Source organism: Micropterus dolomieu, linkage group LG10 (genome assembly GCF_021292245.1).
Source record: "Micropterus dolomieu isolate WLL.071019.BEF.003 ecotype Adirondacks linkage group LG10, ASM2129224v1, whole genome shotgun sequence".
Lineage (NCBI taxonomy): Eukaryota > Metazoa > Chordata > Actinopteri > Centrarchiformes > Centrarchidae > Micropterus > Micropterus dolomieu.
The window spans coordinates 17,389,339-17,401,984 of NC_060159.1; the positions used below are offsets into that span (position 1 = coordinate 17,389,339).

Genomic DNA, 12,646 nt, shown 5'->3' on the forward strand with positions numbered 1-12,646 from the left:
GTCGAGGAGCAAGGCCGCCCCCGAAACGTCGATAACCTTTCTCTGTGCTCTCTCTAGACTCTTTGCCTGACGATTGCATACTATTAGACTGATCCTCTTTACTCTTCAAGCTTTAAAATATCAAATTGATAGTGTTATGTATTCATTTGGGCAGTTATACTGAAAGTACTGAGCAAAAAGCCTTGAGATAGTGAGGTTAAATCTTATATCAGGTAAGAGGCATTAGTAAGGAGGATATCACTTCAAAGAACAGTCTTGAGTGGCTTGTTACTGTTATAAAATATAATTAAATTAAAAGGATGAGTATAAAATCTAAAAATAGTTCTATTTAAATTTGATTATAAGTAATTCGATGATGGCTGTGAAGTGTGATCAGTCAATATAATGGCTCATAGTAGCTAATCAAAGCATATTTTAAATTATATAAATATATTGCATCTTCATTGTAGCTTCAATTACATTTAAAATTTTAAACAGCAGAAGAAGATAAGAAAGCATCAACCTAATAATGCAGGATCAGTATTCACATACGACACATGAAGCAGTTTTCTTTGGTAAAGAAACAAAACAAAACATTTTGACAAACAGACTTGACCCCTCAGGGATGCAGAAAGAGGGAAAGAGCAGCCGTGATATTAAATGTTATTTTAGGTCCATTCATAAACATTTATATGCTGTCAGAGATGTGTTATTTCCGGCATCTCCTATGTCTTCTTATATTCTATGTTTCCTAAATTTTAAAGAGAACCTTAGAAAGAAAATAGCCGTACATTTCTAGTCAGTGTTGTTTCTTAGTTGGGCTGTGGAGGCAGACTCTTGCTGAACAGACAAAATGTGCCTCAACCGCCTCCACTACCTCACTACATCCTGCCCTCGCCCAAAATCCAGGCCTTGTGCAAACCCCCCCGGGGCATGCAAAGAGGGATTTGCAGTGTACACAGCCATCACTGAGGCTTCAGCCGTGCCCGAGAGGGTCAGTGGATGAATGAATGGACTGACTGAGCTGCTGGAGTCGACCTAGGTATTAGTCACTTGTTAAACCCTATCTACATTTTTCTTTCAAAAACGTGCTCCTCTAATCTTAACACTGTAGTAGTTAATAAAAAGGCAAATAAGCTACATACTCCTATCCATACCAGAGTTTTCTTCTTGAAAAGGCCCCATCATGTATTTTGTGCCAGTCTACTTCTATTACATACTTGATAAATATTCATATTATCCGTACTCTTTGGTGTGTAAAATATTACAAAAAGGGTTTACCTCCTTTAGCCCACTTTCTCCCACTGTCTCCATTCTAGCAGGCAAAAGGTCAAGGGTCAGACCTGTCCAAGCTCTCCAATGATCAAACACTGCACTTATTCAGCCCCTAGTGTACCCCAAATGACCATGAAATCAACCGTTGCATCATAAGGGAGCATGGATACACACACAAACACACATTTTCTCCTTTTTTTCTACTTTTCTAATCATTATGGCAATCTTTTGGCGACATAATTGACTGATAAAATAGAAGGGGACCCTTGTGGTGTTGAGTTTTGAAAAATATAGCTTAACGTGGCCCCATTCAAACATAAACCACGAGGGATTGGTAACATAAACCACAAGGGATTCTGGAAGGTCTGCTCAGGCCCGAGGTTACCCCAGCACTCCACTATTAGCCCTTGCAAGCCCTATCAATATGTTTCTCATTGAGTTTCACCGCAGTACAGGACAGCCTCCAACCCAGCCATCCATCCATTCAGCCTTTTACTGAAGGTGCATGCAGAGGATGGTTTAGTTTAGGCTAATTTGGTTTACAGGCAGACGGTGTTTATTGGACCAGAAAACCATTTGTTATCTGTTTCCTCTGGAGGAGCAGTCATGAATCAATCTCGATACAAATGTACAAACACAGAAGCGCCCCAGTGATTACTCCAAATAAACACAAGTACACGCATACATGCACACATATACATACACACTCATACACAAAGGGAGGTGTGGGTGTGCATTCACATACACACAAAAACTTGCTCTTATGCACAGACTCACACACACAGTGACACACTTGCTTTAGAAGAGTAATGATCACCTTAACATAGAGGATATGTGTTTGTTACATATGGCAACTACATTAATAAGCCCAGCTGCAAGTGTGAATCCCAATATTTCCAATAGGACAACTTGTTTATACTGACCACAATAAATGCTTTATCTTATAGCCCACCCGTATGCACCAGGGCTGTTGTATAGTGATGAAATGCTGATGGTGGTACCTAATATAAATTGTGCAGTACCATACCAGTCACAGCAGGCTGAATCTGAAACATGTGGCTGGAAGGTCACAGGTTCAGTCCGGATGACAAGAAATGTTTCCATCCATGCCAAAGTAAAAGGGCCTGAATCCAGCTTAAGCAACTATCTGTGAGCAAGACACTGAGCCCCTAACCCGGTCCAAAACCTAAAAGAAAAAGGATAGGTGTGGTTTGCACAAAATGAGGATTATGGATTTTGTCCCCGATTTCTTACGTTGAAGTTGCTTTATGAAGGAATTGCTTCCCGGCTAGTGTGGCGTGGTCTGATCCACTTAGTTGTTTCTCATTTACAGAGCCAAGGATGTGTGAAAACACCTGATCTTTTTTTCAGTACACATAGAGCAGCGAGCTAGCGGACTGTGAGGAGATTTGACAAAAATACCTGTATTGGATTTGAATCACTTACCCCTTAAATAGACATGCCTCTTACTTCTTATGTACCACTTGTGGTGTCTTGACATGAAGATGGATTTTGTTTTATATGCTCAGATTTTTAGATTTTACTTCTCTGGGCTTTCTGCCTCCACTCCAATAATGGAAGTGAATGGAGTTTGGTTGGTTGTACAGAATTGGAAAAAAATCATCTGAAAATGATCAAGAGCAATGTTTTATTTCCAGAACAGTGTCCCGTTACTTTGCACAGCGTGTGGTCAATAGTTTTTCTGGGGCAATTTCCTTTTTGGAAGAAAGTAGGTGAATGAAAATGGTTCACAGGTGCTATGAGGCTAATGGCATTTAAGGTGCTAACCATGAATTTCAACGTCCAAGTCCGGCTGGGGACCCTTGCTGTATGTTCAGTCTACATGGCTATACCAAGGGTAAGTGAGAAATTGTTTGTTGGGAGAGTACTAAAATGTACTTGTTTGCCTGGGCTTTTTATTTCGATTTTGAAGTGTACATTTTGTGGTTTGTACAGTTTGTACCTGCATTTTTATCATCTTTTTTTTTTCTGTAAAGCACTTTCTAACTACTGTTTTGAAAAGTGCTTTATAAATTACTTGCTGACCGCAGAGTGTCTCTAAACTGTGTGTGTGTAACACGGTGATTGAAGAGGGCTGTTGATGTTCAAACATTAAACCCTAGAAGCTCATAGCTTAATATACTGTTATACAGCGCAGCAGCTGACAACGAGTTCAGGCTGGTTTTGGGACATGCTTGTGGCTTTAACTGTTGGTTGTCATGTTGTGTAGGAGCTCAGGCTCTGACAGACACATTGCGAGGACACTTGGCACAGCAGGCCAATTGCCAGACGCTTTCCTCAAAACAATGGCTTCAAAGAAACATGTAACTTACTTAGAGGACAGCTCTTATTCAATGCCCGGACAACAATGGTGTTCAACATCAATATGGATGGACTATGTGACAGGGAAAGGATGAATGAAGGAAGTGAATGGATGTCAGCACAGATATATTATATCAGGCATCTTATGACTACTGAAAGGTAAACTATGTACTAGGTGAATGTGTTTAAATATTTAGTGCTTCATGGAGGCTTTTTCTCTTCGGTCTTCCCCATTGTTACAATTCTTCCTGTTGTCTTGTCTTGTCACCTATCTTAATCATTGCCTTTCTCTCACTTTTTATCTGTCCTTCTTTTTTTCTGCACTCTCCCTCACTTTTCTTTCTTTCTTTTTCTAGGTGTTGTGTTGTGCAGCCAAGGCCGTTTCTTCCTCAGACCACGCTCTTGAAAGGCTATTCATGGATTCTTCAATGAAACCCTATTACATTTGTGTGCGAGTGTGTGTGTATGTCAGTGTGTGTGTGTGTGTGACAGAGGGAAAGAGAGTCGAAGAAAAATAAAGCGAGGGAAAGGTATTCTGGGGGCCGGGCTACAGTACCATCTGTATGCAAATCTGCTCAGACTTTGGTAAACTTTGATCAAACACTCAGGCCTCCTTTTCTCTCCCTTCTCTCCCTCCCTCCCTCTCTTGCCTCCCTGTCTACTATGTGCTCTGCAATTACTGTAGCTCTTTGTCAGGACTGCATGTTACTCAGCTAGGGCAATGGGTTCCCTCGAGGAACTGACCCCCCCCCCCACAACACACACACAACATACATCCATGTTTTCTGCCCCAATACCCCCTGATATCCTCCCTGTATCGAGCACAGCTTCTCTACCTACCATAACCCCAACACACACCATTTCGGAGCACCTGCGACCGCACTGGACCCCACAACAGATGGTGACACACACACACACACACACACACACACACACACACACACACACACACACACACACACACACAAACGCACATACTCCCCCCACAGATAGCAGGGCTCTTGGCAAACAGAGACCAGTGTGGCGCATGGGTGACGGCCATGCCTTTGTGCAGAGGTTGGGTGCATTGGAGACACACACACACACACACACGCACACACACCAGCCATTGTTTCCTTTATATGGGAAGGCTAACATGTTGAATACAGATCTGGTGTCCAACAGGACAATAGAAATGTTGTGACAAGTGGTGTCAATTAATGCCGGCGGTAATCAAGATCTTAAATCAGATGACAAGACGCACAAACGCACGTGAAAAACACAAACATGTACATCTCCTGTGTCTCTTTAATGTGCATTGGTCAATGGGGTGTAAGCCCATTAGAGTATTGTCGTATGTGTGTCTGGGCAGCTCCAGCCAGGCAGTCAGTGGGCAGAAGGATAATGGGTATTAAACAGAAAAAAGCCATGGCCATATGTCTGTTTAACGTTGGAGATACTACTCCCTGAACGTCAGCTCCCCTCTAAAACAATTAGCCTCATTTTAGGGAGTATAGCTTAACTGTAGCTGAAGCGTGTGAGTATATCAGTCTGAGCTGGCGGGGGAGTGGGGGTTGATGAGGGTTGTGTGTGTGCACAGCTGAGAGGTGTGCGAATTTACGTTTTTTTTTTAAAAACAGGGAAACCCACTGTGTGGGTTGGAAATGCGGCACTGGACACTGATACGATGTGTGTTTAGCAATTCTGTACACGTGTCTGTGTTCAATTTCTTATTAAATGTCACACTTAATCTTCCCATCTGAAGCAAACTGTCTCTGTTGACTGCAATATATTGTTTTTCTTTACATTTTTTTTCTGGGGGATGTTATTGTCCATGAACTTGTTTTCGTCCTATAATCAAGCAGAATTAGCCATTAGGCAGATGGTAAGGGTAAGTCCCATGAGGGGACAAGCACGTGCACGCTAGACTCCTGTCCCATACAAACACATGTACAGTAAGTGCGCACAAAGACACCAGACCTACCAGACTCCTGTTACGTAATCCACCAGTTCCACTCCCCCACCGAGAGGCTCAGTCGTGTGCTGTCTCAACTCCAAAACAAAGTCATTAGTCTTCATATAGCTCTGTCTATTACATAGAGCACATACCTCTGAATCATTTTGGTCCGGCTCCTTTGGATCAATGGGGTCTTAGGTAGTTCGATGTGCACTGAAAAATTAAAGATTGGAGTATTTAATTCATCCTGTAGTACTGCAATAGTCCACTAAGTAATATATTGTTTTTTTACTAAAGAAATAAGGGTCACGCTGTCATATTGTGCGATGCGGACATTGCTTTCTTAGGTAAAAAGGATTAATCAAAGTCATCATCAATGTGTGTTTTTATGTCCTGTTAATTCCCTTCTCGGCAAGTCTCTTTTTCTTTCCCTCTGTGAACATACTGTCGTGCTGAATGGTTACTCGGACCGTGGCAACAGATTTCTCTTTCAACCATCTCCAGAGAACGCCTGGCCAGGCTCCGGAGTGGCACATATTTGGGCAAAGGCCCGGCATTGGAGGCACAGAGGGAAGGAGGAAAGAGGGGAGAAAGAGGAGGAGGAGAAGGAGGAGTAGGTTTAGAGGAGGAGGAGGAGGCCAGAGCCATGTGGCTGATGTTGGTAAACAGTATCCAGCCTTGTCCTGGCATTGTGGCAGGCTGCGCACACTGCCAGAGATATCAGGCGCCCGGGCCACACACAGACCTGGACAAAAGGTAGACTCGCGTACAGCCATTTGCATTCATACGCACACACATGCAGGCAGAAATACACAGACTGCTAACAGACAAATAAAAGACTCGCTCTCGGTGTCTGCCACTCAGCAGCTGCTCCAGTTTCCATGGCAACAGCTGGAACAATGTACTAGGAAGGTCTGCGTTGGTTAGAGAGGGATACAGAGAGAGGAGAGTGTGTGTGAGTGTGTGCATGTGTGGATGGTGTGCTCCGGTGCACTTGAAGAGTGTGTGTGTGTGTGTGTGTAGGTGTGTGTGCGTGGGTGGGTGTAAGAGGCTACAGAGGGGGGAGGTAGCCGCAGGGTGCTGAGACAGAGAGGATTCAGAAGACACACTCTTTATTTCTTTGTCAGGATGAGTCTTTGAGAGCTGCAAAATAAATGTGGAAATTCAGAGGCAAATAGGAAAATCAAAAGAGAAAGACACAGGTATGAAAGGGAGAAGGGGTTTAGGGTGATGCTCACAGTTTCAGTGACAAAAGATTCAAAAAGGGCAAAAGTGAGGATTTTACGATGTCTATTTATTTTTCAAAATGAGGTATTTCAAAGTGCTATCAGTTGCAGCACTAAATGTACATTTTAAAAGTGAAAAAAACAAACATCTTATATCCGTTTACCCAGTTCTATGCACCCGATAGTTACAAATATAAAGAAAAGAGGAAGAAAGAAAAAAGGCCAGGTACATGAGGATAGAACACATTTGCTGTACAAAAGAATTATTTGAGATAGGAGAGGGGAAAAATGACAAGATAAAGTGATATCTACTGAGAACTCATTTTCATACGAAAATATAAGTATTAAATTTAGTATGTATCAGGTTCACACTAAAAGCATAAAGGTATGTAGAATTAGTAATATGATACAATACAAAGAAAAAGAAGAAAAAAAACAATATATTGTTATATTACAAATGACTCTCAAAAATCGAGGCCTTACAGTACTTTTAAAGGTATTTAAACTTCCAGTCTAGTTATTGGCAGCTTCCTGACATGTATAAAAAAACAAGGACAAACGTTTGTACAAAACAAGGCAGATTGAGTGTATTTTGTCTGTACACTATTGTTATATACAAAAGTGTCGGCTAGCAAGGTGCACATTTATACATCCACTGACTTGGTTGGAGCACCAGTGTGAGAGAGAAGTGAGAGGAAGAGAACCTGTAGTGGCATTGTTTATGTGACCCTTAACACCTCAGTCGTCATAGTCTCTTCAGTTTTGCAGTGGTGAAGGCAAAGTAAGTGTGCACTGCTTCATGTACGTGAACTCTCCAAGCAAAGTGCCCTCTGACACCTGTCCCTGTGGGAATCACCTGATTCCAGGCTGGTGTCACAGTGAGTACAAAAACAACAAGATACAAATAGAAATGATATAAAAACCGGAGGAAGAGAAGACCAAAACAAGGTGTCCTCTGTCCTTCCTCATTCTTTTCTCTTTTTATCTTTCCTTGATGTGACTGGATTGAAAAAGTAAACCCTAAACATTCTTAACGTCAACAAATGTGCAAAAAAAGTGGCGGCAGTGAAAGTCCAAGCATCCCTCCAGCAACCCCAGCCCCCCCCTCTCCTCCAGGTGTGTATATGTGTATGTGTCGGCATCTGAAGATAAACATCCTCTGAGATGTTGTGTTTGTGTGTGCACTTATACAACAGATGTGCAGGCCTATGTGTCTGTGCTTAAGTGTATAGACCTATCTGTTTGTGTGTGCACATTTAATTGTTTCAGACAGACCGAGTTGAGGCGGGGGGGTCATCCAGGGTATGTGTGAGTGTTTCTGTGTTGTAGTGGTTGTCTGTTAGCGAGTCCTGGCCTGCTCCAGCCTGCGCATCAGCTGCTGCCTGCGGGCCTGGAGCCTGTCTTTCTCCTGATGGAGCCTCATCTCCTCTGTCTCCAGCGAGCTCACATATTCAGTGGCCTTCTTCAGGATCAGCACCTTAGCCGCCTTTTCGTTGTGTGCCAGCTCTGGCACGTGGTCGCGCAGCGTCAGGAAGCTGGAGCGCAGGTCGTTGCGGCGCTGGCGCTCCAGGATGTTGTGGTTACGCCGCCGCTCGCTGTCCTCTGAGTCGGAGCTGCCGCGTGGGCTGCTGTCCCCGCTGGCGCTGCGCTTGCTGCGGGCCCCTGATGTGCTGGTGAATGAGCTGCAGGATGTGGAGGAAGATGAGGAGGATGACGAGATGGTTCTAGTTGGAGGTCGAGGGGCATCTGATGTCTTCTGCTTCTTTGGAGGTGGGGCAGGGTCATCATCTGAAGCGTACGGCGAGGGCGCTGCGTAGTTGTGTTGCTGCTGGTGGACCGAGCTCCTCTTCAGGATCAGCTCCTGAGGAGCTCGGCTGACGAGCCTACTCACCACGCCGGACCCTGAGACGCTCCCTCTTGTGTCTTGACTCTTGGGATGCACAGAGATGGTGACGGTGCCCGTCGCCATGGGTGATGCTTTGTTTACTGTGGAGCGCCTCTTCTCTACTGTAACCACATCAATCTCCTCCTCCTCCTCCTCCTCCTCATCGTCTTCATCTTCGTCTTCATCTTCTTCCTCCTCTTCTTCGTCGTCATCTTCCTCTTCTGGGAAAAGAAAACAGAATATGAGAATGTGACTTAATCGCGCTGACACACCAAGTATTCTATGTATGCTGTTTGCATAAGCAGAAACCTCTTAATGCTTAGTGTCACTCACTCCTCAACTAATCTACCCTGCAGGCGTTGACATGTTCTCAGTGCTGAACAGACAGGCAGAATTTCTGCCTTTCAGTCTCTATCCCTCCTTCAAAACTTTTCCTAATCTACTCCGGTGAGACAAGACAGTTTTAGTCTGATGCCTTCAGTCTATCAGCTCCGGTCGCGCTGACAGTGTGCGAGGCATTAAGAACCTCACTTTAGTATCAGAGGCATTAAAGTTAAAGTCACTTTAACTTTGACCTTTGATAAAGTAAAAAATCTTGCTTCTTTTCCAGCTGAGCTCCTCATCTTAATACCTGTGCTAAAATTGAGCTGAACAGCTGACACTTATCAGGGACTGGCGCCTTTGAAGATGAGAGGAAGTGGCCAATCATGAGGCAGAGAGTGTGAGGCCCAGTTAAAATGCCTTTGTGATAATGGCTCTCATTATCAGCTCAGGAGCATCTGAAGAGTGTGGCATTTTACAGCTTACAGTAACCCACTTCAGACACCACCACCAGGAGCTGTCTCCACACAAACACACACACACTGAACACACACACACACACACACACACACACACACACACACTCTGGTGCTGCCATCAAAACAAAGCTGGGCACAGCTGGGTGGATGAGGGGGCGTGGCTGGCTTTGCCACATGTGAAGCTGGGATTTAGCTGTTTGGTGTTTCACTCTCAAAAGGGAACAGCTCTTTTATTGGAACTGGAAAGACTATAAATAGAAGAATGAGCTCAACATTTCTGTTTGGAGAGCTAAAATATTAAGTAGTGTTCTTTCTAGGAACCCAATCAACGTTTCTCCCTGACACATTTTTTCTGCCACTGTCTTACAGCTGTACAGCTGGGTTTTTGAAGTCTGGGTCCCATTGTAGCCTTTAAAGTCTGTGTCTCTTTAATGAGAAATAACGCGTGCAACACAAAGAAGGGCGCGTCTTAACGCTGCGAGCGACGGAAGCGCACTGGGGCGGTACTGTGCGCAGGGTGGTGGGGCGGCAAGCGATCGGATCACCACCCTTTTAAGCCTCGGAGCTGGACCGGCGCCAGGGAGACAGCTGTCGAGATGGAGCGCTTGCTCAAAGCTGTAACCCCCCCTAAAAGAAGCAGCCAGGCCCTCCTCCGTCCTCTTTTCTTCGCGGTGGAGGAGGTGTTTGGCTAGGCTGGCTGAGTCTACCCTCTGTGCCAAGCTGGAGGCCTTTGTACTACTGTTTCACAGCGAAAACACGCTGATAAGGGCTCCTGAGTGTTTGTTTAGGGAACTCATGGCAGTAATAGATGGGGGATGAAGTCGTAGGGCGATTAAATACACACATCACTCATTTCCCAGTCTAAACACAACTCTTTTCAAAATAATCATAAAACAGGAGTGTATCAGTCTGTATTCCTGAGTGTGTGGTTTGGTTGTGGTGGCCTATCATTCCCCCATGCTATCATAGTGTAACCCATGTTCTTATTCATGGGGCTAATTTTGGTTATCAGCTGAACTCAAGGCGTCTGTTTGTACAGATTGGCTAAAAGAAGTGCCAATTTCTCACCCACTGTGCGCAAATTGTCCCATAATCCACGCGTAATGAAAGCAGTCACGATAACATGAACCTGACACTTTATCAGTTCATCACATTATTGAACACCTTTTCATCTTCCCCGCACCCGCTCCGGCTGCAGTCAGTGAGTGTGGTGTCTTTTTGTTTGGCTCGGGTGCCAACTGAGTTCAGGAAGGCACACAATTCCCCATTTTACTGCCATCTGCCGGATGAACAGCCGGCTGATTACATAAACCCCGTCCACTGTGTCACTACTCCAGTGTGCGTGTGTGTGTGTGAGAGAGAGAGAAAGAGAGAGAGAGTGTGCGTGGAATGTAACGAGGTAATCCGATTCTGGGCCAGTCATATGAACAAGCTCCAGTCAGTCCAGTAATAATAATTATACTAATATTACTACCACTAATAAGAAGGGATATTGTAGTGTTGGATGTGTTCTTGGCACCAAAATTTCTTTAAAAAAAACGTAAACAAAGGTTTCAGGGCATCTTCACATTCTTACCGGAGTCACTGGGAGCGCTCACGTGGGTTGTGGATGTGTTAACGGTCCCGGATGAGTCCCTGCTGCCGTTCTTCTTGTGGACCGGGAAAGGGAAGACTACCGTGGGGTCCACACACTCTGACACCGAGCTGCGGCTCACCGCCTCCGGTGGCTTGACGCACACGTTCCTGCCTCCTGTGGCAGTGGAAATAGCCTTGCCGAGTTTCTCCGTGACCACCCGCTCCAGCTTTTCCCTGGCGGAGAAGCCACTCCACATACAGTCCTGGATAATGATGCTATTGGGATTAGAATCCAAAGCGGAGCCGAACAGGTCACCGTCGTCGGACGCCCCCCAGATATCGTCCTCGGGCAGGAGCAGAAGCTCAGAAGCCCAGTCCAGTGGGTCCCCTAAGCCGAAGCCCAGAGGGTCTGCTTCCGGGGAGGCAGTTGCCGGCTCCCCCGGTAGCGCGGCTCGGCTTGGGGAGAGGGGAGGAGTGGGCAACAACTCGAATTTCTTCCAGATGTCCTCCCCCGGTGGCGCAGAGTCGGGACCACAGAAGTAGAAGTCGTCCTCATCCGGGTAGAAACACGGTTGTAAGGAGTCAAACTCCAAATCGGAGTTTTTACTGATCGCCGGCATTCTATCCCACAATCGAAAAACCTGCAAAGGAACAAAGTAGACTTTAGTCTCCAAAAGGAAAGAGCGTCTCTCCCCATTCCCTCTCTCCTCTGTCACACCTGAAAACTACTCTGCAGAAAGAGCCCGAGTCAAAGCCCACACACAGACACACAGTCTGCTCCACTAAATTCCACACTCACTCCTCTGTGGGGTTTAAAAACCACACAAATCTCTCAGGAGAATGTGCGTAAATGTGACCGTGACGCACAAACTGTGCAAAACGACGCATTGCCTCACTAGTCGCTGGCTCACCACTCACTAAACCCGCCAGAAAATGTGATTAGGACACACACACACACACAAAAAAAAGCATGTTTACAGAAAAACACACGTTATGACAACAGTCCAGTCTGACAGAGGCTATGTTTTGTGTGAAAAATATGGGGAAATAATAACGCGCTTCTAAAATTAACTGCTGAAATGAGGAGATGCTCACCTTGTCCTGACTCGGGATGATAATGTGCGAACCAATTTTTCTCGTATCTCGCAGTCAGTAATACAGACACCAGATTTGGAGCAGTCATCTACTTTGGGAGCTCAGACAGTCCTCTGACACACATTGTGGCTGGCTGCAGAGTGTTATAGACTCACTTCTGTCGGAGATAACTCCTCCCTCCATGGCTTGGGGGGGGGGGGGGGGGGGGGGGGGGTACAGTCGGGCTTTGGGTTTGTTGCGGCGCGGGAGACTGGCTGGCTGGGAGCTTTCTTTCAAGGTGAATCGAGAAAATAGCCTAAACATTGCAGCAAGAATGCAAGCAAGAAAAAAAAAACAAGGTGCCGAGAAAGGGCGTGAAGGAAAGGACGAAAGCAAGGAGGCAACTGAAAAACATAAATAGTAAGAAATGAAGGAAGACAGAATATATATATTTTTGACAGCTTCAGGCAAAATGTATTTTCTCTCTCCCCATCTCTCCACTGGGATGTCAGACCCAGTATCAGCTAAGAAACAGGGGCCGTTAGGAATTTGATCTCGCTCGGGTTGCTCAAGG

At 45.2% G+C, this 12,646-nt stretch overlaps 1 protein-coding gene across 1 annotated transcript; it reads right to left on the reverse strand.

Annotated features, from left to right (window-relative positions):
• Positions 1-6,785: 6,785 nt before the first annotated feature.
• Positions 6,786-12,179, reverse strand: mycn (MYCN proto-oncogene, bHLH transcription factor). Its single transcript, XM_046059859.1, has 3 exons — positions 12,094-12,179; positions 11,000-11,639; positions 6,786-8,844 (listed from the first exon to the last, which is right to left on the reverse strand). Exons 2-3 carry the CDS (start codon positions 11,616-11,618, stop codon positions 8,078-8,080), a joined length of 1,386 nt encoding a protein of 461 aa, XP_045915815.1. The 5' UTR covers positions 11,619-11,639; positions 12,094-12,179; the 3' UTR covers positions 6,786-8,077.
• Between the last annotated feature and the right edge of the window lie 467 nt (positions 12,180-12,646).